The 22,154-nt window shown below is 34.4% G+C and overlaps 2 protein-coding genes and 1 long non-coding RNA gene across 6 annotated transcripts; 1 reads left to right on the plus strand and 2 right to left on the minus strand.

The window, feature by feature from the left end:
• Nucleotides 1-211: 211 nt before the first annotated feature.
• LOC128210676 (protein mono-ADP-ribosyltransferase PARP14-like) lies at nt 212-8,351 on the minus strand. Its single transcript, XM_052915026.1, has 8 exons — nt 8,105-8,351; nt 7,124-7,211; nt 4,249-4,473; nt 2,750-3,004; nt 2,146-2,457; nt 1,611-1,865; nt 1,122-1,358; nt 212-1,002 (listed from the first exon to the last, which is right to left on the minus strand). The coding sequence occupies exons 4-8, from the start codon at nt 2,856-2,858 to the stop codon at nt 212-214; spliced, it is 1,704 nt and encodes a 567-aa protein (XP_052770986.1). The 5' UTR covers nt 2,859-3,004; nt 4,249-4,473; nt 7,124-7,211; nt 8,105-8,351.
• A 3,816-nt stretch (nt 8,352-12,167) lies between these two features.
• Nucleotides 12,168-18,570, plus strand: LOC128210994 (uncharacterized). 2 transcript variants are annotated; one of them, XR_008257183.1, is made up of 5 exons: nt 12,168-12,554; nt 13,431-13,560; nt 14,529-14,605; nt 17,687-17,860; nt 18,437-18,570. It is a non-coding gene; the product is annotated as an uncharacterized LOC128210994 (long non-coding RNA). The 2 variants fall into 2 exon arrangements; XR_008257184.1 differs by lacking the exon at nt 12,168-12,554 and adding an exon at nt 12,803-12,869.
• Nucleotides 18,571-18,879: 309 nt separating this feature from the next.
• Nucleotides 18,880-21,700, minus strand: LOC128210993 (uncharacterized). 3 transcript variants are annotated; one of them, XM_052915361.1, is made up of 6 exons: nt 21,539-21,700; nt 20,937-21,003; nt 20,253-20,351; nt 20,005-20,064; nt 19,705-19,797; nt 18,880-19,010 (listed from the first exon to the last, which is right to left on the minus strand). In XM_052915361.1, exons 1-5 carry the CDS (start codon nt 21,655-21,657, stop codon nt 19,789-19,791), a joined length of 354 nt encoding a protein of 117 aa, XP_052771321.1. In that variant the 5' UTR covers nt 21,658-21,700; the 3' UTR covers nt 18,880-19,010; nt 19,705-19,788. The 3 variants fall into 3 exon arrangements, 1 of the variants encoding a protein (XP_052771321.1); XR_008257182.1 differs by having other exon boundaries at nt 19,705-20,064; nt 20,253-20,344; XR_008257181.1 differs by having other exon boundaries at nt 19,705-20,344.
• Between the last annotated feature and the right edge of the window lie 454 nt (nt 21,701-22,154).

A 22,154-nucleotide genomic window follows, 5' to 3' on the forward strand; every position in this document is an offset into this window, starting at 1 on the left:
AACAACAAATATATCGATGAAAGCTTATTTACGTCCGTATCGATGATTATTGAATAATGCAATCTAAATAGCTATAAACTTGAGAGCTAGAGAAAGTACGCAAAATATTAAAAATAAAATATCAAAATGTTTCAGTTTCAATGAATATATGGAAACAACCAGAAGAACCAAAAAAAGGGTTCAATGTATCGTATACTTTCTAAATAAAATATTAAAAATACCAACGGCCTGGCTCCGCAAATTCGATCACAGCATTTCTATCTTCCTCATCAAAATCAACACTAATCACTTCACATGACTTCAGCTTCTTCGCTTCAAAGTACATTTCTAATATCTCCTCGTCAATGCCTTCAGGAATGTCTTCCACAAGTATCTTTGTTTGAGTACCATCAAACTCTACAAACTCTTCAATCATCTCATCGTTCGAGGTCTCTTCCTTTTCATCTGAAGTGGATTTAATAATGCCTTCAATCTCTCTAATGAGTGGATCAGCAACGTGTTTCATGCCAACAACTGATATGTTACCGTCTTTTTTGGAAATATAGACTGCAACAGCATCCGGCTGTTCTAATGAAATATCGCATAGTTTTGAGGTGGTTTTCTCCATCAACTCCTTCATAACAGGCATATGTTGTTCAGATATGTTGTCCATAAAATCGTGGAAATTTTGTTCTGCTTGGTCCTGCCAGCTGGATGCCAAAACAATGCAATCTTTGACGTCAGTCGTTAAAGAACATGCTATTTCTACCGATGGGGTTTCTTCGGACCAGGTAATCGTTGCATGACACATTTTCATCTGTGCTTCAAGAGCAGTTTTAGCAATCTGTGAGCTTTGGGTGAATCTTTTTTTCAATTGGCTCACAGATATTGAAATGGGCTTAGGTAATCGAAACCTTCTATTAACCAAGTCCCCTTCTGCTCTTCCAATACATTGAATGTATCTTTTAACTTCAACAGTATTTCCAGCAAACTTTTGCTCCTTACTTAAAACAGAATCCACAGCTGTAAATACGAAAAAAAACATGAAATGTGCAATGCATTGATATGAAAGAAAAATGACATTAACGTATGAAATACACAATTAAATTGATCGAGTGAACTTGAGTAATTTAGTTAAATACTTTTGTAATCATTGAAGTAAACCAAACAATAGCCTTGGTTTTCGAAAATCTCGACTTTGCTAACAGGTCCACCGTTGCTCCTATTGTAATTTCTAAAGTACAGCTCAATCATGTCTTTTGTAGCACTGTAGGAAATGTTAGACACGAGGATGCAGTTTGATATTGGAACACAGGAAACTTTGAGGTAAGAGCCTTCCAATGGCTTCCTATTGCAAACCAGTTCCAATCTTTCGATGTCTGAAGTATATGATAATTCCGTTAACATTTAAAGTTTGCGGTATTGAACACCTTAATTCAACAATGTTTAACCAGATGATTTGTATAAATATAAAATTAAAGGAACAGAGAATTATTGGTTTAAATATATGCAACGTCTAACTGGAAAACAAGTGTTCAACAACTAAAAACAAAGAAAGACTAAACGCTCAATAATCCCCCTCCAATGTACCCATTGAGATCAATTTGTAAATTTCTGTAACCACTTCATACCAATGTCCTGCTCTGTTGTTACTATAGCATTATCATCACAGTCTGCATGGTAGGTAAGACTCCCTTCTACAATGGAACAGTTAGCTCGAGCTTCGAGAAAAAGTCCCAATACACTTTCTGTTATTTTTTCGTTCAGCCCTTTAAACAGTATCTTGTTTGAGTAGCTAGGCGGAGGGACGGGTGGGGTATACAGCGCTACGGAAAGGTCAACTCCATCCACTGTGTGGTTCTTACGCTCTGCTACAGCGTTTGCAACTGGAACGAATTTAAAGGGATTAATAGTCATATGTTTATAAAAAAAAATCCGTTTTTCTGAAATTGCAGGATGTTAAAATGTATTTCTTGGAAATATTTAGAAACTTTCAGCTAAAGGGAATTCTTTATAAAGCTTACTATCAGTAACTAAAGATGCCATATTAGTTCACCATCAGTGAAGTCACTATTTACCGAGTAACTCAATTTCAAACAAATTTATAAACAGATTTCTGTAAAACGTTTTGTACAATTTCGAAAAAAAAAATATAATAGTGTTTACCTTCTTCCTCCTTATACCGGATGTAGACTATATCATCGTCCTCCTCATCTGTGTATCTGTTCTCGATATCCCCTCCTCCGGCCCTCTTTTTGTTTTCAAAATACCAGGTCACCGATTCCCGACTGCTTATCTTGTTCATACCTCGGACACGTATTGTCTTTACAGGTTCTTGTTTAACTTCTTTGGAATCCGAATTGCTCGTTTGCCTTCGAAATACCGATCTTTTAGTTGAGCGTTTCGGTTTTAATAAGGTTACTTCAATTTCTTTTCTATGTACTTTATGATTTCCTTTACTAACAACTCTTTGTGCAACTGTAAAAGAAAGATTTTATTCAGTAGTCTCAAAATTACTTTTTGCTTCCGAAGCACCTTCAGGATTGTAAATCAAAATTAAAAAAAAATATATATTTCATTAAATATATATTTTGTATTAAGGAGAAAGCATGTTTATTAAACAAGAAACGATCTTCTTATTTTATTTATAAAGTTCAATACTACAAAGAAATCGATGGAAAGGAAAAGGTCTGTCATATTCCTATTTAAGGTATAAATGAGTCTACTCACAAGTGTACTTAACAATTCATAGCCAGAAAAGCAGTGCTACCTTCCTCCTCCTCGAATGTTATATATACAGCATTTTCCTCTGCACTGAACGTAGTACTCTGTTCAACGACACCTCCGCCTCCACATTTCCTCTTGTTATCAAAGTACATTTCCAATGAGTCAAAACAGTTCTCATTCACAATGTCTGGTGGACCCTTTACAACTATTGTGTCTAGGCGTTTTGGAACATAAATCTGAACAGATACCTTTTGTCTTTTTAAATGATGAGGGCAGTTTTATAAGACCAATTGGACGTCTGAAAAAGAACAAAAATCGGCTTTCGGGTTATGTTTAATCAAAATTTAAATAAAAAGTGCTCATAGTTTCAAACTGCATAGTATCTTTGAAAATTTTGCATTAGGTAATCTGAATAGTATTCCTTCGTCTGCATAAAGAGTTGGGATCCCTAATAATTGAAGTACCTGGGATTTAGCTATTAGTTTATTATTATTTGTTTTATTATTAAGTTTTCTCAAGTTAATGCATACTTCGATGAGATTTACTTTTTGCGATTTTACCTGATTCAGGATTGTTAGGATAAGAGTGAGGTTGCGCACGCAAACTGAGTTAAACCCCCAGTAAATTTACATTTTATTGACCGTTCCAAGGCGATACCTAATAATATTTGATAACCATCCCTATATAAATATATGATACTAATCATAGAAGTACTTCGGGTTTAGCTATTAGTTTACTATCATTTGTTTTTTATTATTAAGTTTCCTCAAGTTAATGCTTACTTCTATAAGATTTACTTTTTTAAGAATTGTTGGGATAAGAGTGAGATAATGCACGCAAACTGGTTTAAACCCCCAGTAAATTGACATTTTATTGACTGTTCGAATGCTGTTCCTAACAATCTTTGATGATAAACACCCCTATATTAATAGTTGATACTAATCATAGAAGTACTTGGGGCTTACCTATTAGTTTATTATCATTAATTACTAAATTATTAAGTTTCATCAAGTTAATGCCTACTCCGCTAGAATTTACCTTTTACGTTTGTTTTATTTTATTTGGGAATGTTGGGATAAGATCGAGGTTGTGCACAAAAACTAGTTTAAACCCCCAGTTAATTCATTTTACTGACCGTTCCAAGGCGGTACCTAACAATCCTTAATACCCACACCTAGTTTCATGAAGTATATATGCACTGTGTTGTTTGTGGAATTTTGTGCTGTTGTTCCGTAGTTCTTGTTTGTGACTTTTGTGTTCGCCATTAAACGGGGTTTATGTTTAAATGTTTGACTACTGAGCTTGTTTCTGAACCTTTCCTTAATAATAATAATACAAAACAATTAACAGATTTAAGATTCTTTAGTTCAACAAGCTTTAATCTGGATAGATATAGAAAAATAATAATATAATATAACGAAAATAAATGCTTCAATTTATCTTAAGAATATGTATTAAACATTGTTAAGAATACTAACGGCTTGGTTCAGCGAATTCTATCACAGCATTACTATCTTCCTTGTCAATATCAACATCAATCACCTCACAGCACTTTAATTTCCTCGCTTCAAAGTACATTTCCAATGCATCATCGTCAATGCTTTCAGGAATGTCTTCCACAAGTATCTTTGTCTGCGTACCATCAAACACTACATCGTTTTCACTCATCTCATCGTCTCTTGGTAGCTCTTGGTAGCTCATATTCTTCAACATGAATTATTTCTCCACAAATCTTTAAAGGGCTTTTTTCGAGAAGAGTATTTAGTGCTGTAAAATTGAGAAAAATATCTGATATCCGACAAAACTGACAAAATACAAAAAAAACAGAATAGATATGTATAAGACAATTTGTTGTAATATATAATAATATGTTCAGTCAGTCATTATAGTTGGATTTCTTTTAAAACAATTCAAATAAATGTTACATATATTATTAATCATTATTTTTAGAAACAATTATTTATATTCGTTCGTAAGGGAGAAATAAGCTTTATTTATAACTTTTTTGTTCAGGTTCCGTTTATTTATCGAGTGCCATCCAGAACAAAGAAAACTTCTTTGTCCTTCAACAAATCTCATTTATTTTTGTATTATTATTTCAGACATAAAAATCCAGTGTTTCATAGGCAAGACCTGTCACTGAGACAGCGCACTCATCTATTCCGCCGCTTTAAAGATTATAAATTGCAATCAATGGGTGATAACATGCAAAACCTTAACCATAATTTCTAAGTCAAAATATACGGGCAAAAAAATGTATATCATATGCAAGATTGGGTTATCAGTCTAGATTTTTTAAGTAGGTTGGATGGTTGCCCTTGTATAAAGTTTTAATGCAATACTTCAAGTACTTGCTGAGATATTGACACATGCTCGCTTAAGTGCCAATCCTTTACCAGAAGTAGTATTAAAACTTTTAATTAAATAGGTAGGATAGTAGGAAACATTTGTTTTAAACCTTATTGAACTACATGTAGTATTTGCTGAGATATTAAATTTGGTTAAATGCAAAACCTTTACTAGAATTTCTAAATCAACTAACAAAGGGCAATGACATAAAATTATCAAATAATGAGTATATTGTCAAACCATAATTGGATAGTCATTTTAAGAAACTATGAATGGAATAACAAAAACAAAACTTTTAGAATATTCTAACTGAAAACGCTCAAATGATAAATGAAATGATATTAAAAGATGTATTCTAACTATACTTTTGCTTTAACCTACAATCATAATAGTAAATGAGTTTGTGTTATTTAATCTACATTCTGTGTTACTAATGAATAATGATAAAATGAAATTAAGAAAACAACACTTTATTAAGAATGCAACATACACAATAATGCATATGTGACATTCATATGCATTTTCTATAATGATAAACCTGTAAATATTACTTTGACCTTTGAGGAAGAGCCATGGCTCTTGCACGTGACATGTCGTCATGTACCGAACGTATGTGCCAAGTGAATTTAAAATCACGGGTGACAAAGTTACAGCCCAGACACGCAAAACTATTCCATAATGATAAACGTGTGTGACCTTTGACTTTTGGGGGAGGGACGTGGGTCTTGCACGCCACACGTCAGCCTTTTGTACTGAGCACACGTGGCAAGTAATTTTAAAATTCATCCCAGTATGACAAAGTTACATTCCGGACATGGAAAACCATGTGGAATTTTAATATGTCCACATTCAGGATACAAAAATAACTCGAAACGCTGAAATGATTAATGAAATATAATATTTAGAAAAATGTTGAATGTATTTTAACTATACTTTTGCTTTCACCTTCAGGCATAAAAGTAAATTAGCTTGTGTTACTAAATCTACCTTCTGTGTTTCTAATTACAAAAAGTTCAAATAAAACACTGTATTAAGAATGCAATATACAATGTACGCAATTAACACTTTTATAGTCAAAACAACTTTTCGTCTCTTTACAGCTTACGTCTTTTAACATCTAACACAGATTACATCTTTTGACAGCTAACACAGATTACGTCCCTTTACAGAAAACACAGTTTACATCTCCTGACAGAAAACATAGATTACATCTCTTGACAGCAAACATAGATTAGATCTCTTGACAACTAACACAGATTAAGTCCCTTGACAACAAACACAGATTAGATCTCTTGACAGCAAACACAGATTACATCTATTGACAGCAAACATAGATTACATCTCTTGACAGATACCATAGATTGCATCCCTTGACAGCTAACACAGAATGCATCTTTTGACAACGAACACAGATTTCATCTCTTGACAGCTACCATAGTTTACATCCCTTGACAGCTAACACTGAATACATCTTTTGACAGAAAACACATATACATATCTTGACAGCAAACATAGATTACATCTTTAGACAGCAACCATAGATTACATGTCTTGACAGCAAACACAGATTACGTCTCTTGAAAGCAAACACAGATTACATCTCTTGATAGCTAACTAAGATTACGTCTCTTGGGAGCTAACACACTGATAACGACTCTTGACAGAAAACACATAATAAATATCTTGAAAGAAAACACAGATTACCTCTCTTTATTGCTACCATAGATTACATCCCTTGACAGCTAACACAGAATACATCTTTTGACAACAAACATAGATTACATCTCTTGACAGCTACCATAGGTTACATCCCTTGACAGCTAACACTGAATACATCTTTTGACAGAAAACACATATACATCTTCGACAGCAAACATAGATTACATCTTTAGACAGCTAACATAGAGTACATGTCTTGACAGCAAACACAGATTACGTCTCTTGACAGCAAACACAGATTACATCTCTTGATAGCTAACTAAGATTGCGTCTCTTGATAGCTAACACACTGATAACGACTCTTGACAGAAAACACATAATACATCTCTTGAAAGCAAACACAGATTACCTTTATCTGCTAACATAAGTTACATCTCTTGACAGAAAGCACAGATTACAGCTCTTGGCAATCTGCGTTTCTTTGAGTTTCGTTGCATCTGAAACACGATGATCATTAGAACAACATACCTGTGGAACGAAATGTGTGCAGTGAATTTATGAACTCGATAAAACTTTAAAAATGATACGAAATCCTTCAACCACATTGGTCATCCACAATATTGTGAAAGATTCAGAGACAAATCAGAATCATACAATATTTGAGGTATCATATAGACTGTACGATGTATGTTGGACGGTGTACTGCTTCTTCTAAGAAATAATATCTATCATTTGTTTACTGTTCCTCTGAAACAGCGCTTTTTACGATTTATTTCGTTTTGTAATCACATCACTTTGTACAAAAAATTGTTGCTGTCTATAGAAATGTCGTAATTAATTTTGTTTCCATTAACTGTAAAATAAAAGAAATAAAATTAATAGGTGTGCTTATGCTAACATCCCAATGCATGGGGATGACGTGGACTTTTTTCCAGCACGGCAATATTCACTGAAAGGCCTATCATGTGCGCAAGAAATGTATATCCAATATATATATAACTTGTTCATATGAGGAGGAGTGTACCTGGCTGGTGGGCCATTATAACTACTTACAGTTTCATTAAAATTATTGAATGTTTTAAGAAAATTGTTTTGGGGCAAACAAACAATAAACAACAGATAACGATGGAAATTAAAAGGTCAAATTGGATTCTTTACTAGCTTTTATATTTTCATCTGAAAAAAAACATATTAAAAAGAAATAGATAAAAGACCATTCGCTCACACTTAAGAATTATAAAATAGTTTAGTTTTCTTACTTCTTTCGTTTTTAAGAAGGCGAAATCGAAAGTAGAAATAAATATCATATAAGACAAACACTTATTGACATGTAGCCAATTCAACATTAAGAAATAATCATATGTTTTTAATTTACAGATGTTTTTCTTACTAAGTACGGTATTTTGCTGAAAAATCCAACGTTGCAAATTTGTATCACTTTCTGCCCCTTCCACCACTTCACCGCAAATAACCTGTCCGCCTTCAAGAATGGAAATATTGTTCACCAGATGATCAGCAGAAATGGTCCTTGGTACCCCTGGTACTAGAAAGCATATTTTAACATTTTTTACGTGATGTAATTTTGTTATTTTCACATCTTTCTGCCAGTATATTAACGCAACATTATTAAACCAGGAAGTAAATAGTCCTCCGTGCGAATGTAGCATAAATGTTACAGAGCATTTTATTGGCCGTCTTGACACCATACGTGTATTAGAATGATTTCGATTTGCCAAGTTCATACCGGATTATTTGCAAGTTCAAGAGTTTTCAAGTTTTATTCATACTCTTGACCAACATGGGCATGAGGGGTAACAAAACATGTATCAAATATACAACAGCAAGACAAATATAAATATTTTTAGTATAAAATTAAGGAAGATGATTCAAATAAAATTCAGCATTATTATTTTTGCAAAGAGTGCTAGCTTATCAATGTATTTTATCAGTTCTACACATTAAATGTTTTTAGTTAAAAATGTTTGGATATCTATAGAAGTTATGATTAACATATTTACGTCTTTCAGAAATAAAATGATTCAAAAGTCAGTGCTTCTACTTTCGGTTTCATTTTGTAAATAATTTTCCAAAACAGATGAAAAAATAATCGGCAATAATGAAACTATTGTTTTGTTTTTTATTTGAAATATCTAAGATAGGACACATAGTAGCGCCTTAAGGATATGGATTATGCTGCAAAAAAGCGACAAATTGTAGTATGAGATGTATTTAGACAGGTATTGCCCGGTGGAACTGTAAACGAAACTGCTTTGAAAGGCATCGAACATTGATCGGAAAATACTCGTATTCTAATGTTCATGTTCAAAGTTGTATAGCAATATTTTACTTATGTGTTCAGATTTAGTTAAACATGTACACAATCAAATTGGAGGCATCTACATGTACATACATTGTGAGTTGAAATTGAAATTCATTATTTATTTTACATAATTATTATTACATTTATTGTTTTTAAAAATCATAATTATTTTATGACGAAATAAAATGGGGCAAATCATAAGTGTTAAAACTAAGATACTGACTAGGTGGAACCTTCAGCAAATGTTGATATTTGCACAAATATCATCTTTGAAGATCACAATTTTGAATATCGTTACTAACATGAGTCATCGATTCGTTGTAACGTGATTGGTTGATATTCATTTTGGTGTCGGATCAACTCGGCCCAATTACCTCTTTGGCCTGGTCCATTTCGTTCTACTCTTTTTCGGCCTAGTTCTTAAAAGATGCGTGCCGATGTTGCCAACACTTGGTTATTGTTGTTCGGACCTAATTTATTCCGTATATTAACGCAGTTGGGATAGTTTAAGTGTGGTGAGTCCGAAGGTAATATTGGAAAGACTCGAAAACACTTAAAGATTAAATTGATATTTTCACTGTTGTTTATTCACTGGTAAAACTCCATATTTCATCGAAAGGCATGACAGAAAAGGTAATGTGACAAAAATAACAGTTGTATGTAACCTACGCAACCGGTAAGGCCATAACGTTATGCGTATGTCATTCTGTAATCTGCTCACGCTCAGCTGACAAAACATTATTATGAGTATTTATGACATTATCTTTAGTTTTCAAAGTGGAGATGTCAAGTTAGTAGCAAGAAATGCGATTTGATATGATTTGTTTAATATCTCAGAGAAAGCAAACGCCCCAAAGACTGATATAATCATTTTGGTAGATGCTTATCAAATTGCAAAAAAAAATGCAGACGAGGATATTTTCAAGGTAGAGTAGGCAATCAATATTAAACAAATATAAGATTAATATTGGGAGTATTATTTTGTTTCGATATTCAAAGGTGAGAACAATTCAGATTGCATTAAAATATACAACAGGACGAGTGCGAAGTTTAGCCAGTTGCAACATAAACGGTAAAAGGCGATACCATTGAAGTGGTCGAATGGACTAGTCCATGCGTACATGTAACAGACTGCACACATTGCTTTGTCACCTGTCGGGGTTCGAACCCACGACCTCTCGCTCTGCAGGCGGACACTCTACCGCGTCGCTATAGAAGCTAGCTCTATAGCGAGATAGAATAAGTGCCGCTATATACATCGTATACCCGGTTACACATTCCCCCTCCATTTTGAAATTCGTCCTCGAATTTCGGAGACAAAGGTCAATTCGCAATGACCTTGAGAGATATCGTATAACACGGGTCCCTCGTTGGGCGCCACATGTAACAGACTGCACAAATTGCTATGTGCCCCTGTCGGGGTTCGAACCCACGACCTCTCGCTCTGCAGGCGGACACTCTATCGCGTCGCTATAAAAGCTAGCTCTATAGCGAGACAGTATAAGTGCCGCTATATACACATCGTATACCCGGTTACACACATAAGGTGGACTTTTCATGGCAGTTTGAGAGAAGTGGCGAATCCGTGGTCTAGTGGTAACACACTTGACTATCAATCCAGGGGTCGCAGATTCGATTCCCCATCGCATCACTAAAATACTTATCGTCTTCCGGGAGGGACGTTAAATGGGGTTCCGTGAGACAGTTCCATACACTGGTGCACGTTAAAGAACCAGGGTAGCTCTAACCAGGGTTACATTCTGTTTGTGCACTATGCTCCATATTACCTAAAATGACTAACAATCTTAACGGAGCACTCGCCGAATGGGCAAGTCCTGAGTGCGAGTATAAATAAGCTTACATACACACGTAGTTGGAGATTTTGTTGCTGTATAGCAAATACCTAATTAAATATATCTGTAAACTGCCTTTTTGTCACAATCCTTGTGGTTGTGGCGTCACACTACGATAGGCTTTGATAAAAATTTCCAGTGACCGGATTTTCAATAAAAATCTTAGAGTTGTACTTGAAAAAATATCATTATATATTTACACCTCAACTTCCATTCCCTAAATGAACTACCTTTCGGCAATTGCGTTTATCAATCGATGAACGCAACATCTTTGGATATGTAAGGATCGCAATTCATCGAATAACAATACACATGAACAATTTTGATCTTGTTTTTGTTTGTATTGTGTCAGCAGTTGCCGTAAAATATAAATAAACATTTTAGAAAGTGTTAAATTATGATATGTTAAATGTATCGTTGTCATAAGTGTATCAATTTTACGTTTAAAAGTTATTTCAAGTGGTCGATCTTTTCCCGTGTTATCGTGACTCATTTGATAAAACGTTTCCAGTTACAGTCGGGTCGTTCAATTTACAGAATGGGTAAGAAAGGGTTACTGAAAGGTTTTCTTAAATGAAATATAGTATTTTTTAACAGTTCTTGAATGAAATAATGCACTATTGGTGTAAATATAAGTAATGAATTGCGGGACTTCACACACTTTGACCAGCCCAATTGCATTCATACCCCGATAATGACATCAATCCCGCAATTCTTTCCTTAAATAATAGCGATAATACACCTGTTTCCATCAACTAAGGCTCTTATGATTGTTTTCAACCCTCGTATTATTTTTTTTTTCCATGTTACGATTTTTCGAGCGTCTTACTAAGAATCGTAAGTAATAGTAACGTTACGATTTCGTAACTTGCGATTGTAACTTTACGACTGGGTTAGCCTTGTCGTAAGTATATTAAAAATGGCCGCCCTGTTCGTTGCGAGGAGACAAAATGCCCGACGACCGCGAGCTTTTAAGGAAAGGGTGGTCGCTATCGGCGACAGTGCCCGATAGGGAATGCGTTGGGCGTTACAGGTTGACGAAAGACGCCATTTTACGGCTGGAGGCAGCACTGAACGCTGACTTGGAGCCTTCCACGAATAGAACTATGTCAGTGTCTTCAATGACGAAGGTATATTATAATTTAAAAAATGTTTGTTTTTTAACAAACGGGTCTTCCAACTGTATATAGTGGTATCTCCCCGTTGTAAAAGTATAATGTAACCTTTTTATTTTTTTACTGTACCATCCGGTGACCTTGACCTAACTTGTCAGTGAAAAGAAAGTAAATATCACAAGTTCAACTAGTTTAACGTTGGGCGGTTTAACATTAAATATGTTTAAACCTGAAATGATTTGCTTATTCAAGACCGAATTAGAATATTTATCATTGTACTAAAAATTAACTACAGTAACATACGTTTGAGTTTATACGTCACAGTACACGGTCTTCAGATCAAGTGTTGAAACATGCAAGTTTAATATTAAACACTGTTAAATATTCTTGGCCGAATGTTCTGATAATTATTAAGTGTATGTGTTTGATGGGTATTGATAAACGCCTATGCATTTATCTTATGGACATATTATGACACCAAGATGGAGGCAAACACAGGAAAAAATGGCGTTATTGGACAAAATATTGTGCAGAAAGTGGAATTTCTGTGGAGTAGGTCTAAAAGCTTTTCCACGAAAAAACATGTTTTACGATGAACATGATTTATCATGGTTATGCATGTACTACAGATGGAACATAAAACTATGTCATAACTGAAAGGAAAGTGATAACTGTTTTCAATTAAACTATCATTTTCATAGTAATGCACCAGTCAATTGTACCCCCACCCCCCCAGGTCTGGGGGTATACATCGGTGAAATGAACAGTGTTTTTACCTTTCAGGTGGCCCCGCAGTGCCGGGTGAATGCGGTGGTTTGTCTTCGCTTTAAATATAATGGGGAATGGGCCTTACCTAGTGTCCCTGAGGTGCGGGGGCATTTGGGGGGAATTTTACCATCTGTTTGTCCCTCTGTTTTTAGCCGGGTTGGCTGGACCAAAAGTCAAAGTCCTTGCTATTCACCGGACATGGGAGGTGGGAGTGCGTGGTTACAATTGACTGATGCATAACAATATAGTATTTTCATGATATAAATAGTACTAAATGTACTGTAGAATTAGATAAGATTGATTTTGATTATTTTGTTTGAATTCGACAAAAGTCGGCTCTGTGTGTGTGTGCGCGCGTATGTGTGTGTGAGGTAAAATTGGTTAAGTTCTGTTATCAAGTAAATATTTGTGTAAATGGTTCTAATTTCTAAGCAGGTGCTATATAATTATCTTTATCATATTTCTTCATTTAATTGTCTTTACATTGCACTTGGTTAAAGTTGCACTCTCACATACTGACAGTTAGGACTTTATTTGCAAAAATATTTATTATATTGAATTACATTTCTTTACCTATCAGCTCAATCTAGGTATTAAATATGGCATGTTGACCATCATTAAAATACTAAAATTAACCGGCAAATACATATGTCCTTGTAGGGCTGAGGATGCTCTCAAAAGGAAACTTTTTGTCAGAATCTGCAGACATTCATGGCATATCCAAAGCTACAGCTGGAAGGGTGTTTGATGATTTTCTGGATGCAGTTATCAGAAACATTGGAAATGTAAGGTAATATATGGGTTAAACTGTAGGAAAACCATGAATATATTACAAATCTTCAAATGGATATTGAAATCAGGAACTTCTGACCAAGCTGTATATAATATATACACTCTATTAGTTCAAAGACACTGAGAATCTCTTCTGTATTTGTAATTTTGTAATATTGACATTTTCATTGAAGCTAATGCAGTCTATAACATAAGGAATGGATTGAAAATATAATAAAAGAAAGTAACCACTGCCACATTTAAAGGTTTATTATCTGTTCAGAGACAAAGCATCATCAACACTAGTGTTTATCAGTAACATTGCTAAATATTTGTTAGGATACAGTTATTTGAATTTCTATTGTTATTCATAATGGTTGTAAAATGTTTTAGACGTGTATTTTCAAAAAAGGTTTTAATTCAGTGCTACAAATAGTATATAGCCTATAAATACCATATTATGTTAGAAAATTGACTAAAACAAAATGAAACTGAAATCTTATACATTGCAGTCACCATAAACTCTCTGATTGAGACACTTTAAAGCTGCACTGTCACAGTTTGACCGTTTTTAAAAAGTATATTTTATTTTCAAAAATGTTTTATTTCTTGTCTTGAAATGAGCCAATTTTTGTGCAAATTCTAGTGATATAATACTGCGGACAAACGATCAGGGCGCAGTTTTCCATACTAACGTTGGAAATTGTTTTTTACAGCTAAAAGCATTAATTACTAACTCTACGAATTTTAGGCAGTTTTCCCAACAAATCAGATCTATCGTGATTGCTTTGCCTGTGACTGAATTAAATGCACTGATGCCAAAATCAGCTGGTTCTGGAACAAAACATAAAAACAAACATTACCTAACTGGCAATCTACAAGAGTGCAGCTTTAAACAAATTAACAAGTAGAGTTTTCCAAAGTACTAACATGAATCATGGTCATAATGTTGTACATGTATAGATACATTTCAAAAATATTTAACAGGTTACCATCCACAAGAGATGAGGTATTAAGGACAAAAGTGGGATTTTTCAGGAAGTGCAGGATACCCAACATCATAGGTAATTTAAAACCAAATAACAGATATGTTTGAATATATCACTAGTATTGTATCACTAGTTTCCAGAAATCATTGGTCCCCATTCTTGCTCCTAACGACAATGGGGTTGCCTTCATATGCAGGAAGGGTTACCATACCATCAATGTCATGGCTGTATGTGACCATGAAATGAGGTAATTTAAATAAATAAGTACAAATACTGTGAAAAGGAAAAAAACTTAATTGATAAGATAATATCTTATCCTTACCTCATAAAAATATAATGAAATGTTATGGGATTTTTTGTAATTGCGTGGTACATTTCATGAGTCATATGGCAAATAAAGTTAGGTGCTAAAAAAAACTTAAAAGGTGATCTGAACAAAGTGATTGCTTAATATAGTACAGTTTGTCAATGTATACACATCAATTTATGAGTGAATGGCCCAAAATAAATAGACATTGTTTTTTTTCATTGAATTTCAAATGGAAATCTATTATTTTCAATTGAATTAAGCCAATTCCATAGGTGTGCTTGTCACTGCAAATGTAACTTAAATCATGTCAATGTAAATAATGTTGTATATATCGAATTTATATTTGAAACATCATAAACAAAACATAACAAATTACTAGAATATAAAACAGTCATAATACAATTGGAACAAGCATTTTCAGTGAAAAGATATCCCCCACCAACGATGGCTTGTTTGTGCTTGATGGCTTGTTTGTGCTTGAAGGTTAAAAAAAATCTCAGAAAGAATAAAATAAGCACATTGGTTTATCCCTTTCCGAGCCAAATTATAAAATATCGACTACTTTATGATAAAAAAATTTAACGAAATAAATCAGAGGGATGATTAAATAAAACTGTCTTTTCCGAAACTGCTTACTCGGAAACATCAATCATTGCAAAATAGTACAGTATAAGATAAGACGCCACCTTTAAAAGCGGCGTCTTATCTGGAACTACACTATTTTCAACAGCATAGGTATGCGGTGAATGGGAACGGCTGCAAACAATGATTTTTAGCTCCACTGGCCGAAGGCCATGGAGCTTATGTCGTCACAGATTGTCCGTCGTGCGTGCGTGCGTAAACTTTTACTTTAAACGACATCTCCTCTGAAACTGATAAGCGGATTTTGACAAAACTTCACAGGAATGTTCCTTTGGTGGTCCTTTACCAAAATTGCTCAAATGGTTCCGGTCCATTGCACAATATGGCCGCCAGAGCTAAAAATAGCAAAAACATTAAACGACATCTCCTCTGAAACGGTTCGGCAGATTTTGATGAAACTTGACAGTAATGTTCCTTGGGTGGTCCTTTATTAAAATTGCTCAAATGGTTCTGGTCCATTGCACAATATGGCCGCCACAGCTAAAAATAGCAAAATCTTTAAACGACATCTCCTCTGAAACGGATAGGCAGATTTTGATGAAACTTGACAGAATTGTTCCTTGGGTGGTCCTTAACCAAAATTGCTCAAATGGTTCCGGTCCGCTGCACAACATGGCTGCCAGGGCAAAAAAATAGAAAAACCTTTAAAGAACATCTTCTCAGAAACCGATGATCAGATTTTGATGAAACTTAACAGAAATGTTCCTTGGATGGTCCTTTATCAAATTTGCTTCAATGGTTTCGGTCCACTGCACAAGATGGCCCCCAGAGGTAAAAATAGAAAAACCTTTAAACGACTTCTCCTCAGAAACCGATGATCGTATTGCAATGAAACTTGACAGAAATGTTACTTGGGTAGTCCTTAACCAAAATAGCCCAAACAGTTCTGGTCTGCTGCACAACATGGCAGCCAGAGCTAAAAATAGGAAAAACCTTTACACCACTCTCCTCAGAAACCGATGATCAGATTTTGATGAAACTTGACAGAAATGTTCCTTGGGTGGTCATTAACCAAAATTTGTTAAATGGTTCCAGTCCACTGCACACCATGGCTGCCAGAGCTAAAAAATAAAAAAAACTTTCTACGACTTGTTGTCGAAACCGATGACCTTTTTTCGATAAAACTTGACAGAAATGTTTGTTTGGTGCTCCTTTACTCAAATTGCCCAAATCATTTCGGTCCACTGCGCAACATGGCAGCCAGAGCTATTAAAGTAAAAAAATTTTTTAAATAACTTCTCCTCAAAAATTCTATGAAACTTGACGAAAATGTTCGTTAGGTGGTCTTTGCTTGAACCTTTTGGCCAGTGGAGCACAGGCACTGATGTGCCTCTTGTTTAATAAATCAAGGGCAATAACTCTAAGGAAAATTGACCAATCCAAAAGAAAATTAGACAGGCATCATCACAGTATGTTGGTTCTTATTTATTCCAAGTGTCATGAAATTCTACCAGCTAGTTGCATAGAAAAGGCTGCAAACATGGATCTTTTAATAAATCAAGGGCAAATAGCTCATATAGAAATTACACAATCCAAAATATAAATAAACAGGCATCATCGCAGTATGTTGGTTCGTATTTATTTCAAGTTTCAAGAATTTCTACAAACTAGTTACTGAAAAATGGCTATAAATGAGAGTTTTTCAAAAAATCAAGGGCAATAACTCAAGTACAATTGACCAATCCAAAAAAAAAATGAACAGGCATCATCCCAGTATACCGTAGTAATTCATATTTATTTTAAGTTTCTTGAAATTCTGCCAGCTAGTGACTGAGAAATGGCTGTGAATGTGCATTTTTCAAAACATCAAGGGCAATAATTCCAAGGACAATTGACCAATCGATTTTTTTTTGGACGGGCATCATTCCAGTATAGTGGTTCATATTTATTTTAAGTTTCATGAAATTCTACCGGCTAGTTACTGAGAAAACGCAGGTGACGGACAGACGGAAGGACGGACGGACGGAACGAGGACGGACGGACGGAACGAGGACGGACAACGCCATTTCAATATCCCCCTCCCTATTTCATAGGCGGGGGATAAAAACAGACATGTATCGGTATGAATAACAATATCTTAATTCATTTCTTCTTTATCACAATAAAATCATATGCAAAAACATATGCAAACACGTCAATAATTATAATATTAAACTGAACTAGACCATGCACTAATTTTTTGTTTCGCTGGGCTTTGAATCTAGGACCACCACGAGACCAACCAGACAGGCATTTTACTTGGTGATGGCGGTTATCCCCTCCGTCCATACCTACTGACCCCATTACTCAATCCTTCCACTCCACAAGAGATTGCCTTCAACAAGGCCCAAATCAGGGGGCGTATAGTGATTGAGAGGAGTTTCTAAATCCTGTTTCAGGTAAAAGATATATTTGTAATTTTCAGTGTTAGATAGCAATATAATTAATGAGTGAGCACAAAAAAAAATATATTTCACGAATGTCCAGTAGTGAAATATGTATGTTTGATGTTCAAAATGTTGTATATATTGCCATAAAAGAATATATAAAATAATTCTTTACCTTTCGTGCTTACAAAGGTTAATGGATATTTTGGGATATCACGGACAAATGATGTCATACTGGATACGAAATTAAATGATATCATTTTTTTTCTTCTCAGCAGTGCATGTGTTTATGTTAAGCTATTTACAATTATACGATAAAATCAGTGAAAACAGTAAAATTATATTTTAAATAACAGTGTATCAATAATCCGTCAGTATATTTCGATAAAAGAACAGGAAAATTAGGATGAAATATGTTATGAATCAAAAACTAGTAAATCTTCAACAATAAATATATAAAGTTTCAAAGTTGAGAATACTTCAAACACAGATTGCAATGAATGAGATGCAATGAGACTTAAACAGATGCCATTTTCAGTTAATTGTATACTTATACACATGTTAATTATCTTCATGTAACCTTTCCAGATGCCTACATAGATCAGGAGGAGCGCTACAATACACTCCAACCAAATGTTGCAAAATTGTTGTGGCATGTGTAAAGTTGCACAACTTTTGTATTGAAAACAATGTTCCATTTCCAGCTGACATGATGATGGATAATGCTCAAGCAGCTTGCCAAATTGCACAACAGAATGAACAAGGACAGGTCATGCGCCGCAGAATTGTGAACATGTTCCATTAAAGTGAAAGTATATTTCAATACCAGCACCCTCATACCAATTCCTCGAAACTGCTCAATTTTGTTATAACATGATTTAACTTATCAATTTGCAAATAACGTTTTCCGGATAACAGTAATGCTTACACATCATATACAAAAGTTATTGTTCAAAAACACTAAATTGTTGTTCGCCTTTTTTTAGATTAACAATTTCTTTTAAGCTGTTGCTTATTTCTTTTAATATTGAGTTTGTTTGCTCCTGAGCAAGAACCATCCTCAGACTTAAATCCTCTTCCTCCATTTTCTTTTTCTTCTTTTCACTCTTCCCAAGCTCCTCCAACTTTCTCTTGGCTGTTTAGGATGGTCCTGGTGTGATGTCTGCAAAAAGATATTTACAATTTTATGACATGATATCTTTCAACACTTAAAGTCTTAATTACATGAATATTATGATTTATTTTTGAATGCATTTACAAGTATATACAGTACATCAGTAATGGAGTTAACACTGCACTTTACTCAATTATTTAATTAAAGCTGCACTCTCACAGATAGGCAGTTTCCACATGTTTTTAAATTTGCATCTCGAAATCAGCTGATGTTGGCATCAAAGCCTTCAATTCATTCATAAATGTAAAACTAAAAAAATAACAGATCTCAATTGTGGAAAACTGCCGTAAATTACAAATATAAATGTTTAAAAAACTACAATTTGATCTTTTGTCACCTGTCCTATATAACTTGTTTTCAGATATTTACCAAAAAATTAGCTTGTTCCAAGAACTTTTTTGTCACCATGTCCAATCTGTGAGAGTGCAACTTTAAATATTGTTGAATTTGTCATAAGGAATCGAATTCCTTAAGTCTTCCTATTTCCTATCAAGAAACATCTCTTTTTTAAAACAATGAAAGTTCCAGTTCTAATTACTTAAAGTGTTACCAAAACATATTGCAAGTGAATACAGGTCAATTGTACATGTACAAGTAAACACAATACTGATGTTCAACTGGTATTTCTTATGTCATATGTTTTTTTGGATTTGAATTCATTTATTGGAACTGTTCAACCTACCACTCCCTGTTCCTTCTGGTGATGAGACCTCTCCTGTCTTGACCTCAAGTGAAGTTGCCGGGACATCTGAAGACATGATGCCATTCAATTGTTCTGTATGGTGAATTACAAGTGGTTGTCAGTTATTTGTAGTAATTAATGTATTTAAATACAAAACAGGCTAATGCTGTCATGTCTGTACCCTCCAATTAACCCATATTTATGTTGACACAATAACAAATACATGTTAATATATTTCCGTTTTTGATTGAGGTACTTATCAGTTTAGGGCATGTTGTTTATTTTGTAACACAAACTTACCACTAGTGTCGATCCCCCTTCTATCCCAGAAACAGACACGTTTGGTATGGTTGCAAGGACCTGGAAAGGAGAAATCTGTTTTTCAAAATGAAACTATTTCACGAAAATATTCAGTAAGAAACAATTATCATACTGATACTATAATGTTTGCTTAAAAGGGACCCATTCACATCTAAGTTTGTGTTTAGGAAGCCCTGTTTAAAGTTTTTTATACAATACAGAAGAGTACAATCATGAACATGTCTTACCTTCTCCTCCCAATCCTTAATGTTCATCTCAATGGGCTCGCCACCTCCGGTTTGTTTGTGGCCGTGAAGCTGCCCCATGACCTTCTTTTTCACTACAGACTGCATAAAGAAAAAATGTGTTTACATTATTGACATTAAGTTGCATGTGTTACTTACAGATCATACAACTTATCTACTACATAGAAATATTACTTTCATTAAACTACACAAGAAATAGTTGTTGTAGTTAATAGCAATAGATAAACACAATACCTCAACATTTTCTCATCATAGAGGTTTTAAGGCACTTTACCCTGGGTTAATTATGGAGTATTATACAAATGTACATGTATGATCATTTGCATACTGGCATTATTTGAGAAAATAAAAACTCAAACATGCAATTTACTCATGTATCTATAGTGCCCTCAATTTTAAATAAACTGAACACATTGTGTACCTTATTCAAGTGGTTGTTAGGAATTATATTTAAGGATTAAAGTTTGACATGTTGCATTTTATTGGGGTATGGTATGCAATGGGGCTGTTCAAAATGGACGGAGTCCGAAGGATGACAGGACAAAGGTAACAAACAAACGCATGTGATTTTGATGGGAAATTCCATAGCACTTTATACAGAAATAATGTGGAATTGATAAACAACAATCGTCATTTAGGAATGAAGTGTTAATGTAAATATTGTACCTTCAAGTTGATCCATTTTTTCTTCACTTCTCCAGCGTCCCCGCCATGCCCACCAACACTGTTTACTCTATAAAGGTATAACATTTTCCTTAGCAGTGGTCAAAATTAACACAAGCCCGCAAGCCCTGCACTGGTAAAATGTCATTGGGCTTGCTCAAATTCTGAATTGTAAAAAGCAGAGCTTGTTAAAAAATTTGATGCCAAGCAATAGTATTATAATTCGGGCTTGTTGATTCCAAAGTCTAATTTCGATGACTGCCTTAGTCCAAATAATTGTACGTTGGCAGATTTCTATATTTTATTTATATGGCAATGTTTTTGTATATTGGAATTATATATCAATTACTCTCATTTAATTTTAAATGTGGTAGAAATATCATCAAGACTTCAGTTGACATTTCCACTATTTGTCCTCGAACATCACTAGTCCAAATAATTGTATGTTGACGGATTTTTTTTTAGATTTTTGATATGGCAAATCCTTCACTTAGACGTTAGGGATTGGAAGAATCCCGTATAACACGTCTATTATTTTAGACTACGAACATCACATATTAAGTTTACCTATCACTTTGAATTCACTTTACATGAATAGGACTTACACTTCAGCCGCTTCATTCCATGATACAGACTGGGTAGTCTTCGCGGACATAATCACGTCGATTAAAGCATTTCGCTCTGATTCACTCCAATTCTGTGACCTTTTTCTTGACATCGCCATTGGGATTGTTTACAGAAGATAACGATTTTGCTGTACAACCTCCTTTTTGAAGATCAAAACAACTGCAGTGCGCATGCGTACTATTCTGTTTACGACATCGTAGGTTACGATCTACTATCGAAATTACGATGCGCTTGATAAGACAGTCGCAAGTTTTCGTAACTTGTGTTTACGATCGTTAAATACGATACGATTAACTATTGTTGATAAGACGCTCACGTAAAATTTTATTGAAATGTCATACATTAGTTTTCCTTCTGTCTAAACAACATCAAAGGACTGAAGAGCCTAATCGGAATCACCACCAACTTGGAATAAATACAGTAGAAAATTAAATCAATCATATTGACTTACCTGTATGCAATATATCCACTTCTAGATACAGACAACACATGTAGTAAATGAATATCCGTAGTCCGTTCAAAGCACTAGTTACATGGAATGCAATCATAATTATCCAGCGATGAACAATATGCGGTTGTTACAAAAATCTTATA

This window comes from Mya arenaria, chromosome 12 (genome assembly GCF_026914265.1).
Source record: "Mya arenaria isolate MELC-2E11 chromosome 12, ASM2691426v1".
NCBI classification, from domain to species: domain Eukaryota; kingdom Metazoa; phylum Mollusca; class Bivalvia; order Myida; family Myidae; genus Mya; species Mya arenaria.